Here is a 16,517-nt window from a genome sequence, read left to right as displayed (position 1 = left end):
TGGTTATTGAATAATGAAAAGATGCATTGTCATGCAATACAAAACATTTGGAATACGTTTTCTGGCTGAATAAAGTAAGATTAAAAGTCATCTGCTTAATTCACATCCATTTACAAGTTAACTACTCGGGCAATTGCAGAATCGTTTTGATCCTGAGCTTGTAAGACAAACCTAATATCACTGGATTTAAACACTTCTTTAATCTTCCGAGAACGTTCCTTCTTTAGCTCACATTCCAAGAATATTAAGTGAATACAATTATTGCCAAAGAAATTGAATATTCATTTGCACTACGGCTTGGTAGTTTACTAACGAGTTAACAAAACTTAAATTCTGCTTTTTGTGTCAAAGAATACAACAATATTTTAAATATTTACAAATAAAATATTAAATTGGAGATTTAATTGGAGACTCATCAGTTGCCTAGCATTTGAAAAAGAAAAGATTGTTAAATACTAATTGTTTGCTGCTCAGTCTAACCCAGGCTGCATGGTTGGTTTTCGTAGTTTTTTAGGTTCTCTTTACAAAGATTCTCTATGAAAGCATCTTAATCAAATAGCTCCCATGTTCTTTCTATGTTCAAATAACCAACTAACCTAGTTTAAGCGCGATTTCCAAGTGAAGTTACTAGTAAAATCCGAATACTCATTATAAATCATGTAGCTAACCAATCGGAAGTAACATGAAAGATACGGAACCAATAATTGAAATGTTGTTACGGTACGCTGTTTCTTAACTTAGATGGTCATTCCTTAATTAAATAGCCCACCAACGGCCGAGCGGTAAAGACGCTGAACACTGGTAGTTCAGTTCGAGTTTCGAATCCCGCGAACGGGCTGGCCGCATGGGCGGTTTCGTGGTTTTCCCCATGTGTAACGTGTATACGAGCCAGTTTCCCTTAGAAAGTCCTCCACGAAGGCATCCCTCCCTTTAGGCAGATAGCCCTCGTGTGCTTTGCCATAATTAAATAATCCAATCCAATCCTTAATTAAATATAATTGATTTGTAAATTCTACTAGAACTGACGGTAAGAATTGAAGTGGAAATAAGTAATATGGTGTGCAATCTTGATTAATATAAATTAAAAATATTTGCATAGAAAAATTTTCAGACAGAAAGTTTTTTGAAATATTTGCAATTACTTTATAAGAAGGATTTATTAATAACCGTAATAATTACTTATTATATTACTGATGATTAGGATTCAGTTCTTGACAATTACATTCTAAATTAGAATTTTAAGGATATAATGAAAATACGCTACGCACAAAAATACATTTTAGGAAAAAAATGAGTTGATTTTTTATGTTTTAAAACTTCATAAATTCATTTAGTAAACATCGTATCCTCATTGTTTATTGAATCCAGAATGTTGGTGTCGTTTATATAATTATTCTTACTTGTCCACAGAATCTGCTGACTTATCCAGCCATTAAGTAGCTGCAGATCATTTCTACATAACCATTGAACTTCCATTAATTCAGTCTCTAGAGAGTTGTATGTTTATATCATAATTTGACTTTTATAAAAAATGATTATTCCAAATATTATGTTTCTATAAAAATATATTGTGCTTTAAAAATATGGATAATAGTATCAGCCGCTCTTTCAGCCACTTCAAAAGCAACAGTTTGTTTAGAAATAAATTATGCAGTTAATGTCATAAAATTCAAATAAATATCAAACGAAAATTCTCAGTTTTAGACAATTCGATTTAAACGAAGTAAAGTAGCAGACGATAAAACGCCGAAGGTAAAAATTTACTCTTACGAAAACTTACTCTTAAATTTTTTAAAAAAAGAAAAGATACGAGAGAAATTAAAAAAAAAATAGTTAAAAATTTGAATAATATCATCTATAATTTAAAAAAATAGCCTTTCATATAGTATTAATAAATATTTATTACGCATCATTGAGGGAAAAAATGTCATATAATTAATTCTCCGTAAAATTTTACTTGAAGTTTAAGGTTAAAAATAGCTGTGGCAATTCGGTGTAACAAAAATCCATAGACCACATTTGGCGTTATTATCGCTCAAAAAAAAGGTGCCAAATTTCAAAATGCGAAATTATGTAAATTCGTGTATATCTTAGAAAATTTTGAATAAAAAAGTCTAATTTTTTGCAGATATGCTTAAAAATACACCTACTTTAAGATGATGGTAAAAATTTTATAGGTTATAATTCAAAATTTTTTTCGAAAAATCTATAGAAATTATTTAAAAATAGAAATTTAAAAAATAAAAAGCAAAAAATGGGTAAATTTTATTTGGAATGAACCAAAATTTCGAAATGTGAGAGAAAAAATCAAAAAAGTTTAATAGAAAAAGAGATATTAATAAATATTTGCCAAATTCAATTAACATTGAGGAGCTAAAATTTTGAGAGCTAATATTTTAAAAACTATTCGTACGATTTTTACAAAACTTGGTATTCTGGCATAATTTGAGTCGTAGAATCGAAATATGTAAAAAAATTGGGATGTTATTTCAGAAAAAGTCCGATTTTGTGTCAAAATACCTATGTTAGAATAGTACTATATATAAATCTAATATATATCCTAAGTCGCGCTTTCGAGACATGAAAAACGTAGTTTGAATTTTGTCAATCAGCCCAGTAGAACGGGAGATATAGCACTGTCCCTCTTTTTTTTTTTTTTTTTTTTTTTTTTGAGCAGTGTACATTACGCGGATAGACTGGAATTTTCTTGAAACGTACCTGGAAAACCTGGAAAAGTCAGAAATTTCATTCTCCTGTTTGAGTGGCAACCCTGTTATAGTACATTAGTATGAAGTTTGCTGATATGTGAACCTTTCACAACAATGCTTATAATACATACAGTTTGTTAGGTGTGTGAGATAAGTTTATGGAAATAATTATTACTCCTGTTTTATACATCTCAGTGTGTATATTGATGAATTGAAGGCTGCAGATAAGTAAACTAATAAACAACTAATTAAACGTGTTCGTAAAGATCTCGTTCAATTACTCTTACTTAATTGTTTTATGCAACTCAGTGGTTTGGCTGCCTTCACTTTTGCATTTTATTAGTCATTTACATTTTATTGGTAAACCTATTTCACAAAGGCCCAATCTATATTTCAAAGTGTTTTGCTTCGTTCAGGCATCCTCTAAAGTTATGCTTCTATCATTATTACAATAATGTCTTCTAATTTGCCTGTCGATGATATTCTTTGAAGCTCAAGAATTTTCCAGGGGGGCTACAAAAATTATGAATAAATTTGAATTTTTCAAAACAGAAGCTTAACGCTTTACCGATTGCTAGCGGTTCAACAGCATACGCACGCATGTTTGACCAGCCTCTCAGCGGCAGATTCTCCCTGTCCTGAATAACTGTCTGGGCAATCTGATAAATTTTTTAAATAAAACTCTCCAGTACCATATTTTTCGCTTATCATGAACAGTAAATTTTTTAAAAACGGTGTGAAAACGTGGGAGTTTATGAAGCAACGCACTTAGCGCTAGTGAGCAATGTCATTTATCTCCAAGTTGTTATTTCGTTTATCGCCAAGTTGTTGTATCATTTATGGTAACTTGAGCAGAATGTTATGGAAACCCTATTATGGCATAATCGTTTTCATTATGCCGTGAAATTTTGAATCGAGGGAATTTAGGGTGTGTGTTGCTTAGCAAGTACCTTGCTTGTTTCATTGTTTAGATGGTACAATGGCTGAATGTAGTAAGATTAATTTGAAGTTTCTGTACGATTTGGAATGAAAGGGAAAAAGTGCATTAATTGCCTATAGTGTAAATGAAGGTTTGCTTAGTAGCCATTTTCCAAACAGTCCGGAACTACATAGTATATTTTTTACTCTTATTTTTGTGAATTTATATGTCTACGCCGATATACGTATTCTAGTTCAGATAATTTTAGGAAGTTTTTGAATGCTGTTAAGGAAATTTGTGTGCCACAGACAGAAGACAAATGAATCTCTAAATAAGTTAAGTAGATATTTGCTTTGTGTAGTGCTTAAATGCATAAAAGGTGTTTCCTTTTTTATGTTATTTTATTGTTTGGTTCAAAATGTAGTTTATTGAGATTATGTATTTTTTGTTAGCCTCTACTGTAGAATTGGGTGCGCCTTTGACTTTTTAAGTGAAAATATATTGATGTGTACATGAACAAACTCAAGGGAGTGCGTAAGGCATAGTTTGTGCAATTCTCTGATGTTTTTTTAAGTGAAAATAGGTCACTGTGTACATGGATAAAGTGAAGGAAGTTTGCAATGCCATTTTTGTGCAATTTAAAAGTGAAAATAGGTCAATGTGTACATAGATACCGAGTTTGTGCAATTCTTTGTCTTGTTATTTTGTCTTTGTGTAGCAACGATTTAGCCTAGTTTATGCAATTCTCTGATGTTTTTTTAAGTGAAAATAGGTTGATGTGTACATAGATAAAGTCAAGGGTGTGCACAATGACATTTTTGTGCGATTATGGGATTTTCTTCTAAGTGAAAATAAGTTGATGTGTGCATGAATACCTAGTTTGTGCAATTCTTTGTCTTATTATTTTGGCTTTGTGTCGCCATTTTTGGTGTAAAAAATTGCCAAGGGGTGCCCTAAAATATACTTTTACCAGCAAAAAGCAATTGTTTTTCGACATGGCTATCGATTGATAAGCTATTTTTAGGCAACCCCGAGAAAAAAAGCTATTAATAGGCTATCGTTCTGTAGGTGTTGGTGAAAAAAGCCGATTAATAGGCTATGAGTCGGTAGGCATTGGCGAAAAAAGCCGGTTAATAGGCTTTCAGTCAGTAGGCTTCGGCGAGTAAAAAGCCAATTAATAGGCTGTCTGTTGGTAGGTGTTAGCGAAAAAAAGGCCGATTAATAGGCGATTGGTCAATAGCCGTTGGTGATAAAAAGTTAATGGGCTACCGGTGGGTAGGTGTTGGCGATAAAAAGTCAATCAATAGGCGATCGGTCAGTAAAGTGTTAAAATATTGTCGCCGTATCTGTAAAGTACTGTGCTAACCAGCAGTATTTTAAAGTTACCGATTTAAATCCAGATGGTCAGGCCGTATGGCAAAACAAGCAAAAGTATTTATTTACACTCTAGTCTGTTACAGAAGTATAGTTATGGTTAATGATGAAAAAGTAATGGTAGAAAATAAAATCTTGTTTACTTATATACTAGCCGCTATGCAGCCAGCCTTCGTCTGGCATTTAAATATAACGGGAAACAAATATCCTTTCGAGAAACTTGACAAATGTCGTATCCTGTCAAAAAACATTCTGTATCAAGAGAAAATTAAATTTAAAAACTGTGCAGAATTACCACCCTCATTTTTCCGAGTGGCAACAGTGCTGATGTCATCAACAATGGCAACAATGGCTGCATGCTTTCGATTTAATGCAATTTCGTCAGAAAACATGAAATAAAAAAAAACTCATTCTAATTTTGAAAATATCACTTCGAGGTCCACTGGCTCTTGTCTAGATGCACCTATGTACCAAATTTGCAGCCCTAGGTGTATTAGCTTACGCACAGCACGAACGAAAAAACACAGATAGACTCTTCCTTTTATTATATGTAGAGATGAAATAATATACTTCTACCATGCTGAGATGAAAAAACAATTTACTATGTTTCTTACTTCATCTTTACAAGAGTTTGATATGGGTACTATTGGTGACACGACTGATATCTCTGAAGAAGAAAAAGTTGATTTTAAGAATATGCTGGGATCTGTTTGAGAAGAACTTTGGTGCCATTGTCATATGGGCCATGTTGCATCAAAGGTTTGTAATGATGGAATAAGAAACTTAAATAATTATTTTTTCATGTAAATATGTTTGCAGTGCATCATTTCATATAGGGATAAATGTTTTAATCTACCATTTTACATTTGAATCACTGTTTATGTAGTTAGGCATCACTTCTTAAAAAGACAAAAATTACGTGTAAATTAAATTTCTGGTAGCAAGCTATTTGCATGATTGATAGGTTGTACTAACCTAACTGATCTCTAGCATCCTTTCTAGATGTTAACTTAAGTAATAGAGTCTGCTTTAAACTTCTGAGTGCCATGACTGGCTTTTTATGGTCATGAGATTTTTCATCAGTTGGTATATATATTAGCTTATAATTTAAGATACTTTATTTTCTTACTGTCTTTTATAATAAAAATATTATTTTAATGAATGTAAGCTTATGAAAATAGACTAAAATATGTAAGTATACAAATTTAGTTAATAAAAGCTGTTTAAATAAATGCAGTTTATCATGATAGAGCCAATTAATTGTGCCGCTCAGTGGGCTAGAGTGATACAGAACAGAGTTCGAAATCCGGATGTCCATTATCCATAATGATCCAAAATCTGGACTTCAAAACGACCACCAACCTTCTTTTTTTGTAGGCTTTACGCATGCGCATTTGATTCCCCCTCTGCGCATAATAAAACATCTGGAGAGTCCCAGTTCATAATTTTACTTCGCTACTAAATAAAATACTTTGTTATTATAGAAATAATCATTTTAGCATAAATTTGTACGATCAGTAATTTGGCTCCGTTGCTGCATATCTGCTTTGGCACACATCTCAAACTGAAACATTCCTCATAGATACATCGATCTGATGCCAACCTGGCAAATCATTATTTATTTTACTTTCTTTTCATCGCCTCATGTTTATCAAAACATGACAACTTGAGTAATGACTCATGTAGCGATGCCTAAACAATTTTTTTAATGTTAGTAATTGAATAATAAATGAGTTGTCCTTTTATGTTGACATTACACTTGGCGATGATTACAGATTTAAGTTAAATGCGCTAAAAAATGTTGACAAGGAAAATTTACCAAAAATTTCTTTCCATATGCTAAAAATAGATTCTGTTGATGATCCCTATAGACTCAAAGATTAGTATATGTGGGAATTTATTTATTCAGAACTCTGATAAGCCTTAAGCACATGCCAGAAATAGACATAAGTATAATAAATAACTAAAGTAATGCAATTCAGGCTTAATTGTCTCGGCGAGCGATTGAAGCAAGATAAAATTTAACAGAACAGCTTGTCATTAGTTGCCAAGCTCATGATGCATAGCCAAATATGTATAGTGAAGGATAGCTAAATTTGATGATCATAGCCGCTAAATTTAAAGGTTTTCGGATATCGTAAAACAAAGGTGAAATTTTCCAATTAATGGATTTTGTGGTTGGATCCTAGCAGTGCCCACACCCTTGGCGTGCCCACTTATATGGTGCGTATCGATGTGTACATAGACAAAGTCAAGGCAGTGTGCAATGGCAAGTTTGTGCAATTCTCTGATTTTTTTTTTTTAAGTGGAAATAGGTTGAGGTTTACATGGATACCGAGTTTGTGCAATTCTTTGACTCATTTTCAAATTGGCGATTTTGAGAAACGCACGAAGCAGTGGGTGATTCTGCGCTTTCCCAGTTTGTCACCAAGGGTGTGGGCTCTCTTAAGATTTTACCGATTTTGTTTTAAAGAAATGTGGAGAAGCGGTAATAAATGAATGTGATATAAAAGGAAGTTTTTCATTGTGATGACAATGCTTCTCAATCATAAATCATTAATGAATGACGAAATCTGTAGTATGGTTCTAGATTCAGAAAATACTGCTTCCGATAGTGAAGAAAGTGACAGAGAAGTTACTGAGAACGAGGAAATTTCGATTGACAAGTTAGTCGGAATTCTCGAAACAGCAGTTACAGGACTTCAAGATTATGTCTGTCTACAGAATTAAAGAGAAAATATTAGCACAAAAAACGAGGCAACTTAAACAACTTACATTGACAGAAATGTTCAATAAGGTAAAAAAATAAAGTTTTTTTTTTTTTTTGTAAATTTTGATATGTTTTAGATTGTAAATACTTCATTGTCTCATAAATCACGATTTCATGTTTTTAATTTTATAATTTTTACATGCCATCGTACTAGGTTTAAACTGAAAAAATCCCAAATCGCTGAAGTCCCGATGAATCCGGATTTCAGACTTTGTACTGTACTAAATTCTATGTACCAAATTTACTTACTAATCCAAGTTTGACATAAGTACAAGCAGAACCACATAAAACTATTATGCACCTTGGAAATGAATTAGAATTGAATTACTCTAACTTTTAGTTCTTGCTCACGCAGTGGCTAAATAGATACTATGTGAGCTTTATTTTGCCAAATTTATATTGTTCACGGAACAAGTTGTACAGTTTTTACTGTTGTATCTCCCCCTAAAAGAATGTTTATCACTGGAAAAATTTAGTACAGACACAAACTATTGTGTGTCATTCATGATCAGGCTGAAATTGAAACAACTGCTCTATAACTGAAAGTACCTAATAATAATATGTGTGTTATTATACAAAGTATTCTGTTTGCTTTGTTTATATTGGGTGAAAATATGCATTTGTGTGTTTTTGCATTTCTGTGTGGAAAGCGTCACTTTAGTCTGTTTTGAAATGTACTACTTTTATGTTATTTTTAATTTGGGTTGTTAATTTTTAGAATAGTGTATTATTATTATCAATTATGATTAAAAATTCCATGTTTGTTTATGAATTTACAGGAAACTACATAAAGCACAACAGCAGGTAAAAGTCATAAATGACATTATGGCTTCGATACAAGAAGCTAAAAAATGTGGCCACTCAATTCCTGTAGAGTATCTGCATCTTTTATCATCCATAGAGATTAGAGATGGAAAAAATGAACTAGATGAATCAGAATTAGACACAGATAGCGAAATTGATGAAGCTTGTTCCAATGTAGTTCCAGAAGGCAGCATTTCTGAAGATATACGTACAAATGCTAAAGAAATGTGTGCTGAAATGAGGAAGAATGTTCAGAATGATAAAGAAAAGTAAAGCATATTTTACACATTATTAGTATTAAGGCTTTCTGAGAACTTTTCTTGCATCTTTTCATTTTATATTTGCACATTTAATATAGTTTTGATTTGTTTCACTTTAATAGTTTAAAATATATTTTGCTGAAATGCTCAATGAAAGTGAGAGCTCCAAATTATGATGGATTTAGAAAGTTATGGATTATTGTACTAAATGTGCATTATTTTTTTAACCGAGCACAGTTTTGTTGGAAGTCCTTTCTGCCTTTTGTTATTTTTGAATTTGGATTTTTGCCCAGCAGCTTTTATATTATCTTCAGCAATCTGTCAGGTCTTTATGTGTTATTTTAACCATATCATATGCATTTTTCCCATGTCATGAGAACTGGAAATTAGTCTTTTAATTAATTTTGTGAATCTGGAGTTGTATTATCTTTAATGAGAACCTTCAGAATATTAAAAAATTCAAATATAAAGACAGGAAAATGGTATTTTATTTCAGTTTTCTAGAAATAAATTGTTAATGATGAAGCAGATAAAAGTATTGAACACTGGTAGTTTCCCCTTAGGTATATTTTTTGAAGAAATGATCTAGCTGTATGACATTTTTCATCTAATATAAATATAAGACAGTTTTCTAAGGTCCATATGTGCCATAAGTCATGGCTCTGATGAGGTGAACCTTAATAAGACATCTTAGCATATATTTAATGCTGACATATCATCTTCAACAGTCACTAACACAATAGTCATATCATTTTACTGAAACACTATAGGACATGCTGTGGAAAATTGGTGGCAATGATGGAAAATTAGAATCTCTCTCCCATAAATGAATCTACATGAAATCGCTATCTGTGTCTGTGTAATTCAGTAAAATGCTAGCTTTTACCAGTCAGTTTGGACATCATATCTATAAAGGACACTTTTTTGAATAAGGAAGTTCTCATTAGATACAGCCCTTGCTCTTTCTGAGTGTGGTAATCTTGAGTTATTCTAACCCTTCAGGTGATCACTATTTTTTTAGATGGGGATCATGTCCTGGAAACCCAGTTTTATCTCCTCTTTTTCTTTCCCTCCTCACTTAATGTTACTTTTATTTTTTCTCTCTTGTGGTTTGCCTTTTCAGAGATTGGGGCTTGAAGTGAGAAGTTGTTACATCACTCAGAGAAAATTGCATACAATTTTATCTGTAAGGCTCGGAAAGGAGAGGGCAAGATATTGTTCCCCAACACACTGCTTTGGCCACTGCTTCAGAGTAAAACTGTAGGCAATACAGTGATCGCCTGAAGGGTTAGGATAACTCAAGATTACCACACTCAGAAAGAGCAAGCCCCTGAGGGCTGGATCTTATGAGAACTTCCTTTTTCAAGAAAGTGTCCTTTATAGATATGGTGTCCAAACTGACTGGTAAAAGCTAGCATTTATCAGAGAGAGATTCTAATTTTCCATCATTGCCACCAACTTTACACAGCATGTACTATATCCTGCAGTGTTTCAGTAAAATGCTAATGCTAATCCTTAGTGTCAGTGGCTTGGATATAAGATTTTGGGAATTATGCTTCCAGGAAAGCTGATTGTGGGGTGGCTTCAGACTGCATGTAGACTGTGTGGGATTTCATGTTAATTAACAAGTTATTATGAGTTGAATCTTTAACTTCTGTCTATAGTCTTTAGCAAAATGCAAATTAGTTGTTTTTTTTATTTAAATTGAGAGTTTCTGGCAGTCATGTCTCGCTGTTACGTATTATTACCAGCTATTCCAAAGTTACTTTAACCTTAGCATCTTGCTAGCTGACATTAAAAATATACATTGGTAATTATCTTCAACTGGCCTTAGTAGTATGGTCTGTGTAATTTCAAACTATGTTACTAAGATACGAATTTAAGTTACATTAATTTGAGTACCTACAGGTTGCAGAGTATCAGCTGCCACACAAGTAGTGCCTTCTGTTCATTTAAGAGCTAAGTAGAAAGGTTATTTTAACCTTCTTAAGACTTGGTCATTTGTTCCAGGTTAAAGCAACAAGTCACTCCCTGTCTGGTAGGATGTGCTGGACATTAACACAAGCTTAGACATAACAGAACCCTGCTACCCTGGCACAGGAATATGTGTCCCCTTATTGCACTCTGTGGTGTATGGGGCCATCGTATCTCAATATCTTTAATCTTTAAAAAAAGCAGTTATTAATTTATCATTTGTCTCAGAAAATGTGACCAAGTCGAGTAAAAATTTAAAAATTAGTATACCTATTGTAAATGTAAATAATGCTTTCTTACCTTTTCTAGTGAAAAAAAGCGATGTCAGTACATACTACACATACTTGGCCAAATGTTGTCATCTTTTTAGCATAATATAGGAGAAATGGAAACAAATCCCCTTAACAGTTTATGAGAATGTAATTGTGTTAGAGAAATGTTGTTATGTTAACTAACCAGTTATTACGATTTTAATCTTTACTTTTTCTTATAGTATTCCTCACCAGAATCAAAATTAGCATTAAGTGTATTTAAGCTGAGGAGAGCTTTTGGATCTTGGACAGAGAGAGAGAGAGAGAGTTTCTGGCACTCGCACTGTGCTATTACATTCTTACATTCTGCTAGCTGTATCTAAATGTAATTAACTTGGCTTTTGCATTCTCTTGCAGCCGATACTTTAAATTTACACCAGTGTTTTATTTGTACCTTAGTATTTGATGGTATAGTCTTAAACTACTATATCAGGGTTTAAACTTAAATATCTGACTTTGTTTAATTTACCTCGTGACAAGTGGTTTATCTTTAGCACAAGTCATGCCATTTACATACAAGTTGTTTAACAAAAAGGTTTAATGGCTATTTATCTTTGAAAATCTTTATCATAATATTTCAGATAAGCCATAACTCACTACTTGTCTAGTAAGTTGTAGGACTGAAAGTCAAGTATCCAGCTGAAATACAACCTTATGAATTCGATAATCTGAAATCTAATGGTTCAGCACTTACGATAATCCAGCATGCACATCCATAAATCTTGTGCCATCTGACGGCGTAACAAGATTGTCATTTTGCAACACTATTCAGAAACATTTAGCAGTTGTTTTAATTATAAGTCATTTCTGCTTTATTTGCTGTGCAACAGGCATTAGAAGCAGTTTTGAAGAGAAAGGGATTCTGGAGGACTTTCTTGGGCTAATGGTTTTTTGAGGATTTTCACTAAAAATTTCCATTTTTGAAAATAACTGTAATGGTCATTCCCGTATCCTCTGAATTCACATCAAACAAAATTGTTCTTCAAAATATCATCTGCAAATATACTTACTTCATCCTTTAGTTGAAGGAGTTATTCAAACTTGAAATGCAAATATTGTTATTTTTTCTCAAACATTTTTAAATTATGGTTCCAGTGTCAAAGAATAGTACATTCAGTTCATTTAAAGTTTTGCTATTGCCACTGCTTGAAAACCTTTGAAGAGCATAATTTTACATAAAGTTTAATCCAAATTATTGCTGGGTGTTAGGAAACTTCATTCTTTTGAAGATGAAAAAATACATATTATCAGCCAGTCTAAAATGCCGAATGTAATTCAGTGTTCCTTCAAACAATCCACTACTCAGAATTTTAGAAGATTAACTAACCATTACAACAGTGTACAGTGGTGACCAAAATTGTGGACACTTTTGGAAATTTTTGTTTTTGAACTTTGTATGCTTATAGAAAATGTAACATTTTGCAAAATGCAAACTTGTATATATCATTTTAAAGAGAATTTATTACTGAATTCAATACAAAACACAAAATTCAATTATTTGCAATTTAAAAAAAGTCATATGTACTTTAATATAAATAAAAAACACAGTTATGAAGTGGTTTGTAATGTCTAGTTTTCCTGGCCAATCACTGTTCTTGTTCTGAGAACCAACCAATCAATCAAATGTTAGTAACTGCCAGTAGGAGCTGACATCATGTTTACACTTGAAACAATTCATTATTTTGCTTTGTTCTGTAGAAGGAGGACCTGTTTCTTATACACTGCAATTACAAGTAGGAATTTTTGTAAAAATTTTTAATATTTAGTCAAGAAGCAATGACATCAAATAAAAGAGTAGATTGGACACTTAGAAAGAGATGTAATATTATTGTGTTACGAGAAAGTGGTCTTTCCTATGCTAAAATTGCAAGACAGGTGGGTGGTTCAGTGACGACATCTGGAATCCGAAACTTATTCAATATCAGGAGACAAATTCAATAAAAAAACAAAGAACGCAAAGGCCCAAAAAAGTGCACCACATCTATTGATGACAGAAGAATAAAAAGACTAAGTCTCTAAGATGGAAAAATGCCATCAGCGGCCATCAGAAGTGATCTGAATGATGCTGGTGTTTTTGACAGTTCAAGAACAATCAGGAGAAGATTAACAGATGTTGGACTGAGAGGTAGAATTCCACGAAAAAAAGCCTTATCTTAATTTTCAGCAATGAAAAAAAGACTACAGTGGGCAAAGGAACGCATTAATTGGACAGATGATCAGTGGTCACAAGTTATATGGAGTGATGAAACTAAGATATTATTATTCGGTAGTGATGGGCGAAAATATGTAACACGTAGAATAGGAGAAGAGCTACATCCTGACTGCATTCAAGCAACTGTGAAGAACCCAGTTAGTGTTATGATTTGGTCATGCATGTCAGCAGATGGTATTGGTCGCATTCATGTCATCGACGGGACACTGAATGCCAGAAAATACATTGACACTATTCTAGAACCAAAACTTCTACCTTCCATCAGAGATCTCTTTTCCAACAATTCTTCGTTTCTTTTTCAGCAGGATTCTGCTCCTTGCCACACGGCCAAAATACCGAAAGAGTGGTTTCGTACAAAGAGCATTAAATTGTTGTCATGGCCAGGAAACAGTCCTGACCTCAATCCTATCAAAAATTTGTGGCACCGTTTGAAAACTCTTGTCCGAATGAGGCGTCCATCAAATAAAAGGGAACTAATTGAGGCTATAATTGTTTTCTGGCATCATGTAATAACGAAAGAAGAGCTTAAAACTCTTGTCAGCTCAATGAAATTTCGATGTGAAGCTGTAATCAAAAATACAGGGTACCCTACTAAGTACTGATAACTCACTGCAATCATCACTATCTAATGTATATCAATAACTATTATCGTTTAACTTTTTTCTATTGCAAATAATTGAATTTTGTGTTTTGTATTGAATTCAGTAATAAATTCTCTTTAAAATGATATATACAAGTTTGCATTTTGTGAAATGTAACGCTTTCTATAAGCATACAAAGTTCAAAAGCATAAAAATTTCCAAAAGTGTCCACAATTTAGGCCACCACTGTATATTCATTGGAGCATATGAAAAATAATGAATGTTGAGTTTATGAAGTATGTAAGCATTTTAATGTTCTTTGAAAAAGACTTCTTAATGTGTTATAAATTGCAGAAATTTTAAAACCTAAATTTTTAAGAATGCTGTGTTGCACCCGTAATTTACTCTCTAATGTGTTTTTAATCATTAAATACATTTTTTAGGAGTAATAATACTTCTTTAGTTTTTAAATTTTTTATTTTTTGCTGTGTGAAAGAATGTTTATGAAAGCACTTCTGCTGCATTATAAAGTGCAGTAATGCAGCATATTAGGTAATTTAGCACTGCCTCATCTTGCCAAATTATTAGACTTTAGCTTTTTTTCATTAATTTAAGACATGTTTCCATGTCTGTGGCTTCAGCTGAGAAGTCTGTTAACAAAATTCAATTGAATTTTGCAGTCTTGAACATAACCCTGCTGTGTCTGCAGATCCTGATGATATGGGAATTGTTAATAGCCAACAGAATCCTCTTGCCAAGCTTCAGAGCCATTTTCATCAACTTATGCAAATGTTTCCCGTGCAGGAACAAAGAAAAGATGACCCTATCCGTTCAAGTGGTGAAGGTGAATACAGTCAGAATAGAAATTCATCTATTAATATACCAATAGCTTCACGTTTGACAGCACCTCCTGTTATGCGTCAGGATAACATACATTTAACAAGGAATGCATCTAGCAGCATGTCAGTTGCTTCAGAATGTTTGACTTCGACACCTCCTGGTGGACTTCAAGATAATTTGCAGCTGACAAGACAAAATATTGCTAGCATGGAATCACAGAATCAAAATGCAAGTGCTAATTTTCATCATAAAAGCTGTAGTTCACTCAAAAAAGATAATATTAACAATTTGTCAGGAAAGAAAGGAAAATTTTGCCTTCAAAAATCAATGGCTGGTTCATATGTTGAGATGAGAAGGGAACCAAAGGATAATTTAGATTCATTGTCTACATATAGTACAGATGTGAGTCAGAACCGAGCCACTTCTAATGAAAATGAGCGTAAAACTATTCTTGATATATTGAAAAGTGATAAAAAGAAACAGAAAATGTATGATAGAAATAAAGGAAACCAAATTTGTAGCAATTCATCTATTGATTCTGAGCCACTGGAAGGTTCAAATAGTGCCTTAGCTGCTGATACTACCATTGCAGCAACATGGGGAGGTTCAAGTACTCAGGAAAATTTTGAAGATGAAAATGATGAGCAAGTTGAAAGTTTAGAGGAGCAAGAGGAAGATGAAGACAGTAAGTGCTTTTTAAAAAATTTTCTATTAAAATAATAATAATAAAAAAAAATCCTTCCCTATTTTATCTGTACTGCGAATAGTTGCATGTGTTAACATTTTCTCGTGTTTTAATTTCTAACCCTGGAAAATGACACTGAAGTTCACTGTGCTGTATTTAAGGTTTCTAAAGTATGTACTCACATTAAGAATCTCTCTAATCTACACTTTTGTTAGTAGACTGTGTGTTGATATGCCAATCAGTTTCAAAGCAAAATTTGTGAGCAGGTAAAAAAAGTGCAGGTATTGAGCCCCCACTTTTTTGTGTGTGTGTGTGTAAGTCTGTAGGGCTGTTATTATAATGGAAGCTTAAGTACTGCAGACCTTACTAGAGGAATAGTGAGTTATCACTGTGTCTTAAACAACTCACAAAATATTAAAGAAAGTTAATATAACCTGAATATTAACAGAACAGGCACAAGTTATGATACAGACTAAACTTTCACTACTTTTGAGCATTTAACCACCTGAGTAGCATGAATGGCTTTATCCAGTCATGAGATTTTTTTATCTAGCTTATAATTTATAATATCACTTTTCTACTTTCCTTTAAAAGTGTAAATAATGAATGGAGGTTTATGAAAATAAAGATTGAATTAAGTAATTATGAAAATTTTGCTAGTAAATGCTGTTTAAATACAGTTCTTTTTGAGCAGATCCAAAAATGTGTGCCGCTCAGAGGGTTAAATTAACATAATAATTAAATTTATACTTTTATAGTGCAGTCTAAGACAACACATTAAATAGACTAAATGTAATCTGACACTTCTATTGTACCAGCTATTAAGATGATTAAGTCAGAATATAATTTTTAAGCATTTTATTTTTCATGATTTTAAGCTGGGTAATAAAGGCCACCTTTTCCATTTTCCTCTTATATGGGATAAGAGAGATAAATATATTACTTGTAAAGGTCACTAACGTTATCTGATATCAAAAGCATAATTAACATTAAAATCTGAAACTCAAAACTTCACGTTGTCTCTGAAACCTTCGGGCACAATCTTTACTAAAAATAATACAGCATGTTTTATTAGGTAA

General features: G+C 32.7%; 1 protein-coding gene across 7 annotated transcripts in view; it reads left to right on the top strand.

The window, feature by feature from the left end:
- LOC118183667 (uncharacterized) overlaps positions 1-16,517 on the top strand; it is a 315,563-nt gene that overhangs the window by 129,571 nt on the left and 169,475 nt on the right. For all 7 annotated transcript variants that reach the window (XM_085808069.1, XM_085808070.1, XM_085808072.1 and 4 more), the window contains 2 exons: positions 8,551-8,844; positions 14,594-15,438. In XM_085808069.1, coding sequence (XP_085664195.1) covers positions 8,551-8,844; positions 14,594-15,438 — 1,139 coding nt within the window. The remainder of the gene's footprint in view (positions 1-8,550; positions 8,845-14,593; positions 15,439-16,517) is intronic.

The sequence above is a fragment of the Stegodyphus dumicola genome, chromosome X1, assembly GCF_044657685.1.
Source record: "Stegodyphus dumicola isolate Sdum_Otavi_A_Nest chromosome X1, ASM4465768v1".
NCBI classification, from domain to species: Eukaryota; Metazoa; Arthropoda; class Arachnida; order Araneae; family Eresidae; genus Stegodyphus; species Stegodyphus dumicola.
Note: the sequence above shows the minus strand (reverse complement) of the source record. Positions and strands in the feature narration are given on the sequence as shown.